The sequence below is a fragment of the Epinephelus fuscoguttatus genome, linkage group LG18 (genome assembly GCF_011397635.1).
Source record: "Epinephelus fuscoguttatus linkage group LG18, E.fuscoguttatus.final_Chr_v1".
Classification (NCBI taxonomy): Eukaryota; Metazoa; Chordata; class Actinopteri; order Perciformes; family Serranidae; genus Epinephelus; species Epinephelus fuscoguttatus.
The window spans coordinates 17962213-17975619 of NC_064769.1; the positions used below are offsets into that span (position 1 = coordinate 17962213).

General features: G+C 39.7%; 1 protein-coding gene across 4 annotated transcripts in view; it reads left to right on the forward strand.

Annotated features, from left to right (window-relative positions):
* LOC125905718 (mediator of RNA polymerase II transcription subunit 13-like) overlaps positions 1-13407 on the forward strand; it is a 98810-nt gene that overhangs the window by 52217 nt on the left and 33186 nt on the right. For all 4 annotated transcript variants that reach the window (XM_049603887.1, XM_049603890.1, XM_049603886.1 and 1 more), the window contains exons 3-4: positions 6530-6614; positions 13044-13127. In XM_049603887.1, coding sequence (XP_049459844.1) covers positions 6530-6614; positions 13044-13127 — 169 coding nt within the window. The remainder of the gene's footprint in view (positions 1-6529; positions 6615-13043; positions 13128-13407) is intronic.

The window sequence follows — 13407 nt, forward strand, 5'->3', positions numbered from 1 at the left end:
TACAGTTTGGATTTCATCAGCAGAAAAATGTTTTTATTTTTTGGTATGTGGGATGATGTAACTGGTCGGCTGTATGGAGCTCAGGTCAGCTCTCCCCTGTACTCATACTTGTGCCAGCATGACTTCAGATGGTGATGGTTGATGCATTTTTAAGTGTTTCAGTTTATTGGTCGAATGTAGGCAGCGACACCACCTTAAATTCATGTGTCCACAACAAGACAACAGGGGATCTCAGGAATAGATCTTGCTTTTGTAAGGACAAATATTAACAATATTGTTTAAGATGGCAAAGGACAATGATTGATAAACAGACTCTGTAGACATGAAGCATTTTAATGATGTAACAGGCCCCTGAAGATGGGAATATAGACAGATATGATGATGTCAAAATTGTGAATGAAAGGAACTCTTGCAAGATCCTTCACACCGTATTTCTGGGTTAAAATAAGTCCCTTTCCACCAAAGGATTCAGGATCTGATGAACTTTAAAGCAAGCGATCTGCAGGAGCTTCAGAGATTCAACACTCTTATGTTTGCCTGCCACATTTCAAACAAGAACGACGGCCAAAGAACCCAAATTGGAAGCAGATTTTGTCAAGTGGAAATGGAGGTAAAGTTCCTGAATAATAAAGGTTCTCCTAACATCCTGGTTCCTAGCCAAGCTTCCTGCAGTGGAAAACGGGCTGTGCTGTCAATGTGTTTTTGTTCCCCGTCTCTACATGAATGAATTTAGAGTATATCCATTTTCTGTTTTGTGTTGAGAGCTGTGTAGCTCAGCTGGCCGAGCTGCATTAACTGTGGCTCAGTGCCAGGGTAATACAGCATATTATTGCCATATTAACAGCCAGCACAAAGACAGTGGACTGCTATAAGTAATCCCCTCTGGGCTTCTTGGGCCTCCTTATGCACTTTAGTTTTTGTTATTCTGATGTCCATGTGAGCGTTGCGCAGGTAATTGGTCTGTTTTGCTCATATCAAACACAAATACCTGTCCTCGGTGGGAGTTTACCTTTTCATGTGGGGAATGCAACTGAGTCAGAAGAAGCAAAAATTAAAAACCTGCAGAGTTTGATCGACTTGTGAATCAATATTGATGACTTTACAGTTGCTTTTCTTTGTGCTGATCAAAAGCTAACAGGCCCGCACTCTGTTTCTGTAACAGTCAGCTTTTATGGCCTTTTAATTTTCTTTGGCTGCAGATTTAAACTTCATCCAGCACCTCAAGGTGTTGACAAACCACTTACAGCCCACTCATGTCAGATAGTGTCATAAAAAATGTAGTGTGAGCTTTACAGGAAGCTCACACATTTACAGACGTGTGTCCGATATCTCTCACAGCATTTGCGTTACATTATAAACCCACTCGTATATGCTGAGGGTTCACACATGTGCTCCTGCTCGTAGGATTTGTGATTTGGTAAAACCCTGAAAGTGCAGCCAACTCACAGGAAGAAATATGAATTCATTTTACCTGGTGATTTTAATACTTTTAGTTATATTTGAAGATATGGCATTGAGATAATGTTCTGATAGTTATCACAGTTTTGATTTCGTCCTTACCACCCACATCCACAGATTTCACATTATATCATATCATCATCCTTATCTAGGGCTGCAACTAATGATTATTTTCACTGTTGATTAATCAGTTAATTATTTTCTAAATTTATTGATTTGTTTTTTGGTCTATAAAATGTCAGAAAAAGGTGAAAAATGTCGATCAGTGTTTCCCAAAGCCAAGATGACATCTTGTTTTGTCCATAACCCCAAAATATTCAGTGTACTGTCATAGAGGAGGAAGGAAACCAGAAAATATTCACATTTAAAAAGCTTGAATCAGAGATTTTTTTTAGTTTTTCCTCCTAAAACATTTCTTAAACCACTTAATCGATTATCAAATTTATTTAATTTAGTAGCTCACTCCTTATCCGTCTTTCCTTGTTTGTCTTTCTGTTTCCCTCCGGCCATCTCTGCAGCCTTGTAATCTCTCTCTTTCTCTTTTATGAGTAAAAATACAAAAGCATACTAAGATTTGTTGCTATGCACAAGCTCCACATGCAGCACACACACACACACACACACACACACACACACACACACACACACGCATACACACTCACACAGCAAACAGAGACCAACCTCTGCTCAGACATGCAGCAGGGCAGCTAATTAGTAAAGTGGCAGTGGGGTTTTGTCTGAAATCACACACACATACACACAGTGTTACACACATACACACACACATTTCCCAGTGAGAGCTCATAGTCTGCACACTGCAGAGACACCACTGGACGCCAATACTGCTGCTGCTATTGATCCAAGACAAATGAATGAATGAGGGGAGAGAGAGAGGAGGAAGGAAATGTGTGGAGAGGGGTCATCGTGTTCGAGACAGAGTGTTGTCACACCTTAACTCCCGCCTTTGCCCCCCCCCGCAGATCAATACCATCTTTTGTGTTTGTTAGCACGGTATTGTAGTGGTGAGTGGTCACTCCCTCTAGTGGTGTGAGACCAACACAGTCAGGGGACACGAAAGAGTGAGGAGAGGAGTTGAACATGAGACAGGGAGGGTCGAACACGCTGGGAAAAAAGAGAAGGACAAAACAGAGAGAGATGGAAAGACAGGGTTAGATAGAGAAAAAGAGAGGTGGAAATATAGAGAATGGTAGTGGCGACCCAGTTCCATCAATGCTTGTTTGTGTTTGGGGGCGGCGCGGCAGTTAAGAGCATGGAGGCACGGGGATGGGGGGAGGAAGGTTGTGAGAAATAAACATGCATTTGTGAGGACGTTACCTCACTGTACACACATACAGCACTCACACGTGTGAAGTCAGGCCCAGAGCTCGCATGTGCACTAAGGCACTTCGGGAACCAGTTCTCACACACATACTGCATGCATTAAGATGAACACACACGCACACATTCATAACGGTTCTGACAATTTTGGTGCCTGATGTTGCTCTCACTGCTATGTTCATGAATGTGTGGCAAAAATTCACACACGCTGCACTAGTGTTGCAACAATATGATATTTTCATGGCACGATAACAGTCTCAGATAATATCATGGTATATAGTGTTACACAATTATTATCAGTTACAGTGATTTTTTGGTTTATTATAACTGAAACTGGAAATCTATTTAAAATTGAAAGTATGTTTAAAAAGTCTGACAGGCAATCAGAAGATGCACCGTCCCCAAGACATGGATTAATGAGCTAACCTCTTACTGCACACCTGAAAAATATTACATAATGCAAGAAAAAAAACCTTCAACCTTTCAGAAAATTTGGGGTCCCTTTATTAACATTCTGCCTACTTTGAATGCAACACAGGGATGAGACTCTTCCTGAAGCAACCTTGACTTAAACTTTTATGTTAATTTCATTATATAGTCTGTCAAAATCATATAAATGACCAAAAAATGGAGGACCGCACGGAGGTGGGTTTGATGCTGAACAACTTTCTTTTCCAACTTTGATCATTTCTGATCCATTTGTGAGTTTAGTAATGTACATTTGTACGCCAAAATGTCCTAAGGGTTAGTTTTAGTACAACCTCTCTGTATATATTTAAGGAATCCTAAGGTATCCTTATATGTAATTTAGATTTTGTGTCTTTTCATTTTTGGCTTTGGTTTGGTTTGATTTTTATTTTTGTTTTTTGCCCCTTTTCCTATATTTTTGAATAAATATCTTTGCCCCTTTCACCTATTCATAACCTGATGCATTTTCAGAACTGCTCCTGCACTGTAATTTGAACATCTGTAAATAAAAACAAATATATGCAAAAAAAAAAAAAAAAAGGCTGTCAGGCAGTAAAGGAGGAAAGAAGATGCCGGTGTGCGTGTGAGATTCTTCATCCAGTTGTATTTTTATTTCCGATACTGTAGATAAGCAAATGTACACAGTATGATGTACACTACCAAAAAAAATTTTCATTTACCTGCCACATCACCCTCAAACACATCTGTGGCATTTTATTTTGGTATCATTCCACAATACAAACATTGGTGCACATTTTACAGTTTGATAAGGACTCATAATTTCAAAGATTAATTGAAATCAGTAAGAAATTAATAATTGAAAGAAAAGGTGAAAATTGGATTATATAAAAAATATTAGCAAAACAGGCTGCTGCTTATCTGCTAATCATTGTTTATAAAATATATATTTTTACCTGCTTATTAGGAGTCTGGTGCATGATCAGTTACTCCATTTGTGTTTCCTCCCATTTTTTTCTTCACTTTCCATCCTTGCAAACAAACATGACTTTTGGCTTAAAATCTGAGCGAAAATCTTTTTTTTTTTTATATGCCTGTGCTTCTTTTAAAAAATATCTGGCTTTTTATCAGTTAAAATCAGCCAAAACCAAAAATGATGAGCTTTCAGTTTAATCTAATTGAGGCTGATTACATCCAGTTCCTTTAAGATCTCTCAGGCATGATGCCGTTCCCTGTAGCTCGGGCTGTGACGGATGATGGATCATGATGCTTTAAAGCCCTATTGCACTTAGCTGTGCATTTAGTGTCTACAGTGCGCTTTTCCCCTGGGCCATCTGTGTTCCTCCTCTGATTAACAGGCAGTAAAAAACTCAAAAACACGGTGTATACAGACCGACTGTTGGTGAAATGACAGTTTGGCGGTGTTTGTGCTTAACACATCCCTACAGAATATCACTCTTTAATGTATCAGATCATTGTTTTATTTCACACCCCATTTTCTGTGTTTATAATGTTGGTGTGGGGTTGCGTATGCATGCTGCTGTGGATGCCTGACCTTGTTTGCTTGCAAGAGTGATTTGTCACACCTTGTGTTGATATGGTGCAGTGAGCTGGCTCTCTGACAGCTACAATATAAACAGGAGCATCTAATGCGGACTGCATGTTTTCTCAGGCATCTAAGTATGTGCTGCCGCCGCTGTTGGGATTTGTAAAACACATGGTACCTGCTCTGTTCGGAGCTGGAAAAGTTTGGGTAAATCACTGGGGTTTGTGGTTTGGTTACGTGAACTGTTGGGTGGGAGGATGCAAGGTTTGAGGAGTCAGTGACAATTTTGGAGTTACAGGGGTCAAGAGCCTGCTGTGGAGCCGGTCATGACATGAGTAAATGAAGATGGGTTGTGGAGGATTGGCAGAGTGGGGGGAGAAGAAAAAAGTTGGGGTGGGGGATTTTGAAGAGAGGGAGCGAGAGGGAGATATAGAGACAGTGAGAGCTAATGAGCTGGATTTGCTGGAGACTTGGCATTCTGCTCGTGGTGCTCGCTCTATCTTTCTCCTCTGTAGAGGAGCTGGCTAGAGCGAGCTTCCTGTCTGAGCCCTGAAGCAGGAGTAAATGAGGGGTGGGTGGGTGGGGAGGGGGAAGGTGTGGGGGTGGAGGGGTGTTGGAAGCAATAGAACAGAGGAAGGAGGAGAAGGAGGAGGGTGAGGGGCGGGAGGGACCAGTGTTGAAATTGAATGCCAGGGCGCCATGTTCTCACCGCCAGCGTTTCCATGGTTACAGGGTAATTCTGGCGAGTAAGGAAATTTCATTCACCCTGGTATGAAGAAGAAGAAGAAGAAGAAAAAAACAGGAGCGAAATATCAACAAAGCAACAGAAAAGGAAAAAGGAATACATGCAAAAAAAAAAAAAAGAGGAAAGAGAAAACCTCCACTGGGGTGTATGCCACCCATCCCCCAGGCGATCTGCCTCTGTCTCTCATTCCTTTTTTTCTTGTGTATTTCTGTGATGCTTGGTTTGTTTGCCACCACCCTATAAGCAAACACAACACCCACCCACAATCCTCCAGTTCTTCCAGGAGCCCTGCAGGTATATTGCAAGGAACAAAGAGAAACACTGTTAACTGGCCGCTGTGCGTGTGTGTGTGTGTGTGTGTGTATGCTGGTGTGTTCTTTTTGGGAGCAGGGTAATGGGGGGTTGGTGTCAGGGGGTCGGGGGGGTTAAAGAAATCAGGAGGGTGCTCAATTGTTCACAACACATTTGACACATGTGAGGTAAAGTGCGGCTGATGTGACCACACTTTGTCTCACATTTCACAGAAAAAAAAAATGAGGTTGAGATAAAACTCTGTGTGCATGTACAAACCTGAGCACGCAAGCATGTGTGTCAGCCTGCGCAGATACAGCCACACTTTCACTCTCCGGCTAACTGCTGTTGACAACTGCATGGGGTTTGACTGGGCTGTCGCTGCAGCCAACCTGACAGCTGTAAAGCCAAGCACCCTCTGCACACACACACACACACTCACACACACATGGATGTGTACGCACAACTTCATCTTCAGTGTAATTTCTGATATGATGTGCAGGTTTTCTCATCAGCACATGCAGCATGTTTTGACAGAGCGGGCCATAAACACACGCAGTTAAATGCTGAATCATGTGTTGTTTATTATCCTCAAGCTGGTGCGTGCAGATGTTTTGCCTTCACAGAAAATACCATTACTTCTTTTTTTATTTTTATTTTTTATTATCGAGATAATAAAATAGGGAGGTTTATAATTTTATGATTGCTTTCTCCTTTTCTTCCAGTGGCTGAGGAGGGGCTCTGGGAGTGCGGGCTGTCCTACGAGTGCAGGACCCTCCTGTTCAAGGCCATACACAACCTGCTGGAAAGGTAAAAACCATCGTCGTTATCAAGAGGCACTTAATTAGCTGCACAGTGAGAGCTGCTGAGTGATGAACAACATGAAACATGTTACATAACACACACAGTTGCATAGCATGAAGTATATAACTTGCAGTGTTATTAAGTGTGCGCCACAAAAAGTGACTTTAAATTTAAACAAAATTAACTTATTTAATTTTTTTGTTGTACATTTACACATTGTTGTCACTTTACACTTTACTTAAGCATTTACAAACCTCATATATACACAAAATAAATGGCTTATAACACACTAAAATGCAGTTATAGTGCAAGCAGATATAAGTGTTTATTAATTTAGCTGTCAACAACTATAACTCCCCCTGAGGGCACCCATAATTGGAAGCCAGTGTATAAACAGATATCAATATATATCAAATATCAATATAAAACATGCCTTATAGTTATAGTTGTAACAGATACTGTACTTTAATATTATAACACCTGACACATTTTACCACTTAAAAAATGTCATATATCTGCATAGAGCTGCATATTAGGGAGGAATAAATTATTTTATGTAGGGCTGCTATAGTGTTTACACAGATCATAAATGCTAAATAAAAGAGGTTAAGTAAAGGATTTAGAAGCTAAAACTATTATTTATATGGGTTTTTTTTAACTTTGTATAGTAAAGCTGGGCAATATATTGATATTGTGTAAATAGTGTGACTTGATATTGTCTTAGATTTTAGATGGCATGTGTTATAAGTGTTGCTTTTGAGTGTAATTTTCTGAACTTACAAAACAGTTTTTGATTATTATTTTTTTTTTAAACAAGGTATTTTTATTGATTATTCAATAAAATTCACAAAGCATCAACAAACAAACGTAAAACCAACAAGGACAAAAATCAACCCCACCCACCCACCAACCCAGAAACAAACAAGGAAAGCCAGACCAGTGAGAGGAAATAAAAGACAAAAACAAAAACAAAAAAAATTAATTTTTTTTTTAAATATATATATACATAAATATAGAAAAAGAAAGAAAGAAAGAAAAAGAAAGAAAAAATTTTCAGCTTCCATATTTGCCAAAAATGGTTGCCAGGTGGCAAAAAAGCGTGTCATTGATCCTTTAATAAAACAAAAGATTTTCTCCAATTGTAGATAAGATCATCGCAATATTAAAATTGAGGTATTTGGTCAAAAATACTGTGATATTTAATTTTATCTATATCGCTTAGCCTTTTTTAATTCACAGTAAAATAAATATAAATCTTAATAGCATGAAACATATCAGTAATTTTAATTAGCGCTCTGAATGTAACTTCTGTCTGTGTCTTAAATGACCTTTTGAGTCAAACACAAAAATGACCAAACAAAAGAACTTAGTGTCACACTGACAGACAGTTTCAGTTTTCTTCCAGCAGCTTCACCTTAATGAAATTATAATCTGAGCGCTGAATCACTTGCTCAAGTACCCAAAGCTCTCCTTTCTGAGTCAGAGCCATCTGTTAAATGAAGCAGCACATATTTGCTCTCTATTAAGTTAAGCATCAGTGATCATCATAGGGGGCAGGTTGAATTAACCTTCCTATTACCTTGAAGCTAACTCCTTTTATAGCTCACTATTTCAACACAGGACGGATCATTTCCACTTTCTCTTTCATATCGTTCAGACAAAACTGACCTCTGTCGCTGAGCGTTGTTATTATTGTTTTTAATTATTCTCATTGTTAAGAATGAACATTTGTTTGAATTAATGGAGTCTTAATCAAACAAGTGCAAGTAAAGCAATTATGAATATTACAATAACGCAAGCACAGAAAAATAACACAAATACAAATGTTAAGTGCTACATTATAAAGTACAATGAGGACTAAGAGCAAAACTTTGTGTACTAACTGTGAAGACTTTGTAGGACGTTGTCAGTCGAAGCTCCAGAGACAAGACTTCCCATTAACATAGACCAATTTAGACTGGCGAGGAGCGCTCTGTTGTATGGTTCATTATTTTTTGACATTTTCAGTAGAAGACTGGAATAGACATAAATTATCCTCAACGCCTAACTCAGCTCAGAGATTAGCATATGAAAGCATTAAATCGTGCTTGTTGCCAAAGTGGAGTGGGACAGAAACAAAAGATACATACATCTGTCAATTTACCTTAAACTACACAAACTGTCTAAAACTTTTACAGTGCCGTACTACAGGGTAAAATTTGATGAGAGAAGATTTCTGACAGTTACTGTAGCCAGAAAATCAAGAGCTCAATTAAGTGTAATAACTCGAGTCACCTGTCAATCAAGCACACAACACATTTCCCTTCGAAGCTGTTCTTATTTGTATTTTTATATTGGGTCAGATGATGTGTAATGTGACAGGAGTTGCTCATAGTGGCAAACTGGCAGAGTATTATCACCCAACTGTGCAGTTCCCTCCACGCTCTGCAGATTATGTCAGTGTCAGAGGCCTGCAACTTTACTGTTTTGGTTCAGTGTCACTGCTCTCATCAGCTCCATGTCCAAATGCATGCAGCTGTTTTCTTTGGGAACATTCAGCTTCAACCCTTTGAAGCCTCAGCAAGCTGGCTTGATTTCTTTAAAAGCATGGGAGGAAGGCAATGGGCAATCAAAGAAGAAATGACTTAAACAATTAGAAAGAAATTTGGGAAAAAAAATTAATTAAAAAAGAAAAGAAAAGAAAGCTAAAAATAAACAAGGAAATGACCTTTAAAATGTGCCAAAAAAAAAATCTGTAACATAATTTTAAAATGTAATATTATTGATAATAATAATCAGGAATATTTCTTTTCTGAGCTTTTTTCCTATTTTTTTCTTAAATAATTTTCTTAATTTATTTATTTTTTGTAATTTGTAGGACATTTCTTACCAAGTTGCTCATTGCCTTTTTACATTGTTTTTGAAAAATATCACACGAACTTCCTTAGGGTTCAGAGGTTTAAATACCTGCGAAAAATGTCTGAAAGCAGCACAAAAAAACTGATGTTGCTCCAGGTTTCAAAGGGTCAATAAACCTACCATACACTACAAACAAAGTTAGTGATTAGCTAGTGAAGCATTGACACTAGCGTAGCAGCAAAACAGGCAGATATCAGAAAAAATAAGAGGTTCGGTGGAAACCAAAATAGAGCTAATAGAAGAGGAAACTCCAAATGGATCCACTGTTGCTTTGTGTCGACTCGACTTAAATGGTGATATTATGTCAGTGTTGTATTTACAGCTTGTTAAAACACCCCCTTGTGACAAAAAAGCAAGTTTGAGACGTAATATTCCCTCGATAAGATGAGTATACACCATGCAGCAACCTTCAGGGCTGAAAAATGAAGTCAACGCAGAAGTGCCAAAAACTGCAGTTCTTTAAACGGCCACTTGAGGCTGGCTCCAAAAGCAATTCAGTCCCCATAGACCCTCATGTTATAATGGACAAGTTTATACACTTAGGTGTGTGGCTGCTTTAAGTAACAGGCTATCTGTGAGACGTATGCGTTCAGATCCACCCTTTGTGCTGCCACAGCTCCACCTTCTTGTCCAAAATGGTCACTTCTGGCTCCAAACAAACAAGATAACAATGGCCAAAAATGCCATACTTAAGGCTTCAAAATTGGAGTCCACAAACCAACTGGTGAAGTCACAGTGGCTACGTCCATTATCTTTATACAGCCTATGCTATACACAACAAGACAAACAGTAGAAGGAGCACAACTGGCTTTTAAGAGCCTTAAAGAGCCTAAGAGGAGTTGAAAATACCTTATTGGCTTCAGCATCATCAAGAGTATTTGTTTGAGCCAGCATTTGAAGGAGCTGTAACTTGAGGCTTTACAGGATTAGCATCAGCATTTACTCACAGTAGCTGCTCCGTGGATGTAATGAACTGTTAACTCCCGTACACTTTATTCTTTGTAAGGGCTCCAGCTAGCTGACCACGCACAGGCATGCACTGATCTCATACAAGTAGCTTGTACTGGGGCTGTTACTGACCTTATTACGCAGTTGGGGCATCAGCCATGATGTAACCCGTCCACATTTACTACAGTCTCTTTGTTAATGTTCTAAAATTAATTGTTTGGGGTCGATAAGACTGTACCAAAGATGGTAGAGCTGCAGGCTGAAAGCTTTGGATTGCTCAGCCTGGCTGAGTGCAGAGGAGTCCATAAAATCATTTTGTAATTCCTTGACCCGGGTCAGAAGATCCAGCAGGGAATTCACTGGCACCTGCTCACAGAGACAAGTCAAAGTTCTGAGAGCGCTGAATTTTGTCTCTGAAAGGAGGCTGAAATGAGGTGAAGAAGTGCACAGATGGTGAGATAGCCAAATAGGGAGCGCGATGACTGAGCTGTTTGATGTGATCAAATTTTGATCTGATGAAAGAGAAGGCTTTTGGAAAGCTATGTGTAAAAGTGAAACACCACTTTGGAGGGAAAGGAGATTAGCAGAAGATTACCTTTCCTTTTCCTGTGCACTTGTCATAAACTCCACATCTCAGACTTCAGACAGCGCCTACTGCAGTTTATATGTAATAACTAAAGTCATAAATCAGTTCTAACAGGAGATACGCTAAAGGTGAAGTCAATATTATTCTGTTTTGCAGGTCTTGTGGCTTATTTTTTGCTCTAACCTATGCAAGGACACAAGGAATAGTTTCTACTCATTCATGGCCAGAAATTAATTTTGGAAGATATCATTGAGAAACGGGGCCTTTTCAGCCTTAAAGTCTGAACCAAGGCTCACATTTTTGTTACATTGTATACATACAAGTAATGTTGGCTTCAGATTGCTGTTGTGCGACTATACATGATATATCTATGCTGCAGCTCTCTATACTTGACATTGATTGGTTTGCAGACGGGCTTTCCCATTCCCTCATATCCCCTTTCTCTCATCCTCTAGGAAAATAATTTTAAAAAGTGTCTGAGTTTTTGTCAGTTTTTCCAACTAGAGTCATCTCCTCCTCTCTCCATGTGCTACTGTGGCTCATTTTTAATGTTGCGCTGTTCATGGACAAACTAAAACCTGCACTGTACATTTACTACCACTTGACAAATTTACCGCTAGTCCCTCCTCTGCTCCGATAGGCAGCACCTGTCTGCTCCCAGCACAGCCACCATCACTCTCTCTGTCACTAAACCGCACACAAACACTACACACTGAGGCGCTACACTGCTCTTATCACTTGACGATAGCCTGCCAAAACTTCCTGTAATTGGTCTTAAAGTGGAAAACCACCCAGAAGATGTTTTCACGTCAGAAATGAAATGCAACCATGGCTCAGTTTGATCATGACTGAGATCACCTCTCTCTCTGTCGGACCAAACTTTGACCGTTTGGCCTGGACTGTGTTCCAGGGGAAGTTTAACACCTGTAATTGCGGTTTGGATCAAACTGAAAAGTCCAAAAGTCCAGACCAAACAAGATTGGTGTGGAAGGGCCATCAATCTGCAATAAGGATTGATAAGGATGCTGGTAATATTCTGCCATTAGTCTGATAGTAGTTACTGGACGAAACTAAGGTTGTATGGGTACAAGAACTGCAAGAGCAGGAACAGGAAGTTAGACAACACCTGGATGTGGATGAGAGATGTGACGAGTTTATCATAGTTTCTAAACTATAAACAGTCCATCACTGGCAGTACATATACCAGACATATGTAACTTGGACTTGCCATTACATGACACATTACACTTTATTTAAACAGTTTTCCTGGCCCTCGTATTAACGTTGCGAGTTAAGCGGAGCACCACTTTAAGTCCACACTGAGCGTTGTCATGCCAACATAAAGTAGTAACAACAAAGCATGGTGTTGGGCGATATTAAGAAAACATGAGGCAGCTATCTTGTCAATAGTGCTTACCATTGTTGTTGTTACTCCTCATTTGTTCTGGAACACTGCTTGACAACAGCTTGACAAGCTTGACAGTGGCATAAGTCCCACCCATGGCACTGATTGGCTAATGGAGTCCAACTGTGGCGCTCATTGGTTATTTTTTATTTTAACCGAGAAACCACTGTTTCATGTCACGATGCCAGACCAGAATCAGTTAACTAGAACTTGGAATAGGCTGATTCAAAGGTCTGGACCCAGGCAAGTTGAAGAGTTGTCTTTTGCACCGTTTAGTTTAACGTAGGATTTTTAAAGGCATTTAGACAGAATTTTGTGTGGGTGTTGTGAAGTGTGTGTTTTTAAGATTTTCCTTTCTACTGCAAATATATATTTACTCCAAATAACGGTTGTCAGTCTCCTTGATTATTAATAGTTGGTATCCACAACATCAATAAACAACTGCGCCTTGTATCAAAACTTCTCTAAGCCTCTCGTGAATACTATTTGTTGCATGATTCATATGGAAGTGCCTTATACAAGATTTTAAACCACATTTCCCTTGTCTAATAATTTACTTATCTCCTCTGTTGGCTTCTTCTTCTCTTTACTGCTGCAGATGTTTGATGGACAAGGGGTTTGTGAGGATTGGGAAGTGGTTCTTGAAGCCGCATGAACTGGAGGAAAAGTCTCTGGGCAACAGGTAAGAAAAACTTTCATCACACACCTCATTGAGATACCTTGTCATTGCACTTCTTCAACATGTTTTGTATCCCATTGTATCCCATGAGATTTCGTATAGGCTGTGAGAAACACACACTGCAGAAGTCCATGTGTGTGACCATGTGTGACACGGCGAGGCATTGTGAGAGGCTTTCATGTGAGTCAGTATTCGTCTCCTCTCCTTGATGTTCCAGCAGCTGGCTCATGGTGTGAGACTATTAAAAACCAGGACAGTGAATGGTGGTGAGAGGTGAGAGCTG